This window comes from Solanum tuberosum, unplaced genomic scaffold (genome assembly GCF_000226075.1).
Source record: "Solanum tuberosum cultivar DM 1-3 516 R44 unplaced genomic scaffold, SolTub_3.0 scf00192, whole genome shotgun sequence".
NCBI lineage: Eukaryota > Viridiplantae > Streptophyta > Magnoliopsida > Solanales > Solanaceae > Solanum > Solanum tuberosum.
Window position 1 is genome coordinate 206,294 of NW_006239115.1, and position 6,589 is coordinate 212,882.

The following is a 6,589-nucleotide window of genomic DNA, read 5'->3' on the forward strand; positions in this document are numbered from 1 at the left end:
AATATAGATGACAACGAGTTAGACAAAAAATAAAAGAGATCAAATATAAAAATAAAGAGTAAGCTCGCCATTCATTTTAACGAAGGAGGATGAAAAAAGTGTCATCTAGCCATTGAAAGGATGTTCCTAATCACCTAATGTTGAATTATTATTATTATGGATTAATGTTATTAGTGATAATTGAGCATTAAAACTTAAAAGATGTGATTTTAACTTGAGAGTTTTCTTATTAAATGTTCAAACACTTGTTTTTGGCTTTATTTGTTAGAGAAGTGCTTTCATGTTGGTCTTTTTAATGTAAAATACTTGTAATATGACCTCTTTTCCAAAAATAATTTTCCTTTTCGGGAAGTGCTAATGGCCAGAAAATTTGGCCAGAATTTGATCAGAAAATTTAAAAAGTTATAATATTTTTTTTATTTTAAAATAAACTGATGTTTTTTTTCTATTTTTAGTTAAAAGATATTAAAGTTAAAAGGATAAAAATGTTTAAAAAGGTAAAATAGCATAGATAAAATATTATTCTGACCAAATTTTCTGGCCAAAAAGATTTTCCCTTTCCAATATTAATATTCATATTTAATCATCCTTAACTACATATTAATAAATAAAATAAATTAAGAGAGTGTTAATGGGATATTGAGTCACTAGGCTCAAAACACAAGAAGAGAAAAGAAGGGCAGATGGAAGAAGGTGAGGGGTGTTTGACTAGTCATTGTCAGCCTTTTCAGGGCATCACGCATACCCTCAATTCTTCCCAATTTTCAAATTTGAATACTCTGATAATATTCAATTGAAAATAAATAAAATAGATATAATATGTTAACATGACTTTTAATTTTTTAAAATTTACAGATATTTAAATTTATATAAAATTAAATAAATAAATAAATAACACACATATTTTATATGACGTTTTACAAATTAGTTCAAATGTATCTTACCTGAATTGTCATATAGAGCACCAAAGTTTTTCCGAAATTTGAATTAATAGTGTCAAATTGGATCACTTTATAGGAGTTGATGCATTCAATTTTTCTCAAAAAAACAAACATAATTTTATTGATAAATAATATGAATACTTGCTTGATTCTTCTCTTTTCATTTTCTCAGTGATTCATGGACGGTTAATAATGTATATCTCAAACATAGAATGGTTGGACCTCTTTGAGATTTATTTAATCTTCTTGAAATATTTAACTTTAGAGAAAAATCAAGTTACGTCTTAATTTTTCTATAAATATTTCATGAAATTATTAAAATTTCAATAAGATATGTTCAACTAAAACAAAATTAAATTCGATTATCTAAATGATTTTCATATAAGAAATAAAAATAGTGTCACGTACCATTGACCATAGGCAATACCATTAATTTCTAGTTGAGAGCTAATGTAGCTTTCAAGAATAGGTAGATACGCATTTATTGCTTTCGAATTATATAATATAAACATTTGTATTTTTATTTTTTTATGAATTGCTTTAAATTATAATTTCTTTAAAAAATACTAATAATTTAGATATCGTGTTGGTGTATTATACCACAAATACAATAAATTATAGTTGAAATAAAATGACAAAAATGAATAAACAAATATTTAGGTTGAGGCGCGAATATCTCACTCTCTTTAAGGAGATTCAAGCTCACTGCGGCATAATCTACACCGATCCAGCAGTATCACTCTTGACTTGTTCCCTCCAGGATACAACAACCCAACAACGTCGTACAACTCAAACAACTTCGAATTAGTTGAAGATTTCAAAGCTCCACTAGAGAACACCTTCTTCAACATATAATTACTCTCTTGTTTGTATAGTGAATACAGTTGAAAACTTAGAATATTTTTTTATGTCTCAACTCTTTCTTTCACTACACTAACCTCAATATAAACTTTTCACGTTTTCTTACACTATTTCTCTTCCACTTTATCAATCCAAAGGAAGACCACTATTTATATGTGATGAATTTTTCCTTGAAATAGATAAAAGATAATGGATAGTAAATTTGATAAGTGAATGACCTATAAGTTACATAGGTTACCAGAATAAAGAGGTAGAATAATGGGTGAAATTAATGGTAAATCATGGCAATAATGGGTTACAAGAGTTAAACCAAAGTAATGATTACATTCTTGCCAACTTATACCCACTAATAAATGCACTTAATATTTTTTTTTTAATGTTTAAATGCAGAAACACCAACGTATCGTACCCAGTCAAACACAATTCCAAAAAAGTATAAAAAAAAGATTAGGTAGATGTCCCCACGTGCGTTAGTAATTTAGTGTCAAAGAGACAGAAGCAGACCCAAACGGTTCGTCTGGTTACGTGTTGGACATATATAAGACAGTACTACTACACCTTTGTTTAAAGCTGATTATTCATTGCCCCCTTTTCGTTTTCGTATTGATGTTCGATAAAATTTGAATTTACGAATATTTATTTTTGATGTTAATAGTTTTAATAGAATTTTTTTTTTTTTTTTATTAAAGATGAAAAGATGATGAACGCTCCCTAACAACTAGTAGTAGATAAGATTCTTCTATGTGATGTTGTGACAAGTGGCATGTATTGGGATGGAGAGTATTATTATATATGAGTTCAATTGAAATATGTGTTGTGGAGTCATGAATAGGAGGGTTAAGTGAAAAAAAACTTATGATCCAACTTAAATTTGAACTTATTAGATATTTAACGATCAACTATATTATTAAAAAGATTATCAAAAGGGAAATGACATCGGGTGAGAAGACAATTGAAGACCGATCATGTTATTCCAATTAAATATGAAAAGGATTTGAAAAGGAAAGCAAAATAATAGTTATATGATCAACGAATAAATAAATTGTGATCACATAACAACACAAAGACTACTTAGGATAAGAAAATCCCTCATAGTAAAACATAGAAGAGCTATTGGATATATAAGTATTCATGCTTATATATTAGTGAAACATTTTTAAATAGTACAAATTTATGTTCAAAACAAACAATATCACTAGCGAATTAAATTGTTAATTGTTACAGACAGATGTGAAGCCAATTGAGAATGAATACAACCATATTTTAAGGGGTGAAAAAATAGAGAGGAAGAAGTGAATCCAAAGATAAATTCTATGGATCATACAATTAAAATAATGTAATTAATATGTCAGAGTTGTTAGTGAGCATTACATCAGCTAACTCAGAACTGAAAATATTGTCCTTTTTCCCACTGCAAAAATAATTTTTCCTATCTGCACATAGATTTTCCATATCTCTATTTTAACAATACTCCATATTCTATATATCTTGCAAAATGGTTACTATTTTTTTTTACATAAACATAAGTAGCATAACCTGACAATGTAAAACATATTTATGTTATGAGTATAATTTCACGAGTTATGGTAGTTTAAGTGTCATATTTATCGATTACTAATACTCCACCTGACTCAATTTATGTGATGTTAATTGTTTTGACACAAAATTTAAGAGAGAAAAACTTTTGATTCAAAACAAGTTATAAATATTTATGTGGCTAAAAATTATATCCCATTAAGATAAAATGAACATTTTAAAGTTAGAATACTACTTACGATAGAAATTGTCTTTGCAGTGATCTAATTATATAAATATCATTTATATTGTTAGTGCAATTGAGGTTTCAAATCCAATTTTAAAATTTACAAGCATCTTTCTTATCATATCAAATAATAATGATATGTGGTGTCCTAAGGTTTTGGATTAAGTTTCCCAATGAGTGCAATCCTTATGTTTAGTTGTCCTCGTTGAGCTTAGAACTCTGAACAAATTGTCCGTAATTAGTCAGAGAAAGGATCAGGAAAAGGTCAAGTCATCATTCCCCGGACCTATCTCAATGAGAATAAAAGGGTGTTGTGGATGATTTTTCTTCACCATTTATGATTTCCCTCTTGAATTTGCGTTAGCTAGTTAAAAGTGATTTACTAGGGAGAGGAATTAGACTATCTCCTCATGAGTTAAAAGATATATTTCGAAGATATTATTCATATATTGTATTTATGATAATGAATATACCATATTAATTCGAGGTTTGGAATGACCTGGTGCTAAAGGAAACGTTTCATTTGCCATAACAAAAATAATTATTACCATTACTACAAATTTAGAGAGACAAAAAATATCGCCTTAATCGGCAAGGAAAATGAACTTTGCTCCTCTGTGCTTTGAGTTAATTTCTTGAGTTTTCACACCCAATTAGTTTTAACTGAATACCAAGGCTAATGGATCAATTTGAAGTCCATTACATATTTTGTATATTAGATCAACCAAAGACATTAGACTGTAATTTTTCGAGTAAAGAATTCACTCCCTTAAAGCCCACAACTCAAGAGATCGTGATATATTAAGAGAAACTTTCACATATAGCCAATCAAAAATAGCCTAATTACTCTCCATGACTGTAGTTTGATAATTACAATTCGTTGCTACATGTCATGGGGAGGAGAGAGGCGAGCGAGACTGGGAGAGAGAGGACTAAGAGTTGGAGAGAGGTGAATTGTATAAGTATATCGGTTAGATAATTGTATATTATACATATGTATTTGTATATATGGCAAGCGAGATTGGGAGAGGGAGGAGAGAGGCAAGCGAGAGAGGGCAGAGAGTGGGAGAGAGGTGAATTATATATGTATATCAGTTAGATAATTGTATATTATACATACGCATTTGTATATATGGCAAGCAAGATTGAGGGCAGAGAGTGGGAGAGAGGTGAATGTATATGTATATCAGATAGATAATTGTATATTATACATATGTATTTGTATATTCTAGCGAATTATACATATACAAACGTGGCTAATTATACAAACTCGAAGTCAGCCCACGTAATTAATGTATAATGTTAGTCGCGAGTGGTAATTATAGCATACTATAGCTATGATGAGTAATTAAGTAGTATAAATTTGCTTAACCGCATAATTTTCCCATATATTAACTACATATATTACAGACACCAATCTTTTAGCTTTAACTACTTCATTTTCTAGCAGTAAGCCCACCTTCTTGGGCCTTAAAAGCCCAAGAGTCCAGCAACGTTGATACTTCTTCAAAAGGCCCATAAATCTAAGGAAGGCCAGCTATTTATCATACTTTATAGGGAAATTATATGAAATAACAAATTATTAATTCGAAATAAATGTTATAACTACAGTTTTATTTAATTCTAATTCGTAGCAAACACTTTGCCATTAGCCTCTCTCCCCAGAAATCTCGCTCGCCACTCTCCCTCGCCTCTCTCATTTTATACAATACAAATGTATAAATTGTGTTTGTTTTTGTATAAAGCGAGAGAAAATTGTATATATACAAATGCAAATACATATATTTTCGTCCTATACACTTATAATTATATAAATACAAATATTTCCCTACCAATTCTTTTTTGCCTTTCTCTCTTTCTTGCTTTATACAAACACAATACAATTACAATGTATAATTTGTGTTGTATAAAGCGAGAGATATTTGATATACAAATGTTTTATTTCGATTCAATTGCATACAAATTTAAATTTTATGCAGATATACAAACACAATAATTGATACATATACATAGTAGTTACATATATACAATTATTTAATTGATATACATATATACGCTTTTATACAAACGGCATATAGTTTGCTAGGAAACACAAATAACAAAACTGTAGCTATAGAGCGCTAATATGATTTTTAAACCTAAAATTTACTCAAATGAACACCCAATTAAGGTATTTGGATGGTCAGCTAGAAACAGTTCCGAGGCTTCTTTCATCCACCCGTTTTCGCGAAATCATCGATATTGTCAAAGTACCATCTTCTGTTTCGCAAACTATTGCACACCCAAGAAACTAAATAAAAGTAGTATTATTATAAATAAAAGGTAAAATAACCAAAACCTCGTAAACTTGTCAATTTGCTAAACTTTCATTATGTTTATTCAAATAAAAAAAAATCACAAGGGATCATTTGTTCATTTTCCCTTTTCACAACTTCCTAAAGCACAACATTTGTTCGGTAACAAGGGATTGACAAAAATATTTTTAATTGGCTTAAGTCAATTGGTTCCAACAATGTGACATTTGAATTACATTAAGTGGAAACCTATGACAGGTACCCAGACACTGGATGAAAAAACAATGTAGTTGCTCGATCTGAACTACTTAATCCACGTGCTAGATTGACCATCCGCAGTGTATGCACAAACTACTTCTACCATGTAGATTTGCAGTAGTTAATCCACACTTCTTTTGGACAGTGAAACTAGGTATTCTGGTCCAAAAGAGATCAATCATGAGGGAGGACGAACCTCAACTTCACCTCATACTCCAGCTTCCTCCACTGTCTCACACTTATAGATTAATGCTTCATCGTTTTTGCAAACTCCCTGCCATAACATGAGAGATATTTGTATTTAGAACAAAAATTTCCTCTTTTATAATAACCACAAAGAGCATCAAAATGAACTATTAATAACAGAAAGCAAAGCGAGAAGTTTAGATACATATCGAGATATATACCTCTACTTATGACCTTTGTTTCTTAGAAGAGGAACAACTGGCTTCTTCATGATGTTCACTATCGTC

At 29.8% G+C, this 6,589-nt stretch overlaps 1 protein-coding gene across 1 annotated transcript in view; it reads right to left on the minus strand.

Moving 5' to 3' along the window:
- Window positions 1–5,968: 5,968 nt before the first annotated feature.
- LOC102604875 (TMV resistance protein N-like) overlaps window positions 5,969–6,589 on the minus strand; it is a 9,418-nt gene continuing 8,797 nt past the window's right edge. The window contains exons 5-6 of the mRNA XM_015312185.1: window positions 6,524–6,576; window positions 5,969–6,390 (exon numbers count right to left, since the gene is read on the minus strand). Coding sequence (XP_015167671.1) covers window positions 6,530–6,576 — 47 coding nt within the window. The 3' untranslated portion in view covers window positions 5,969–6,390; window positions 6,524–6,529. The remainder of the gene's footprint in view (window positions 6,391–6,523; window positions 6,577–6,589) is intronic.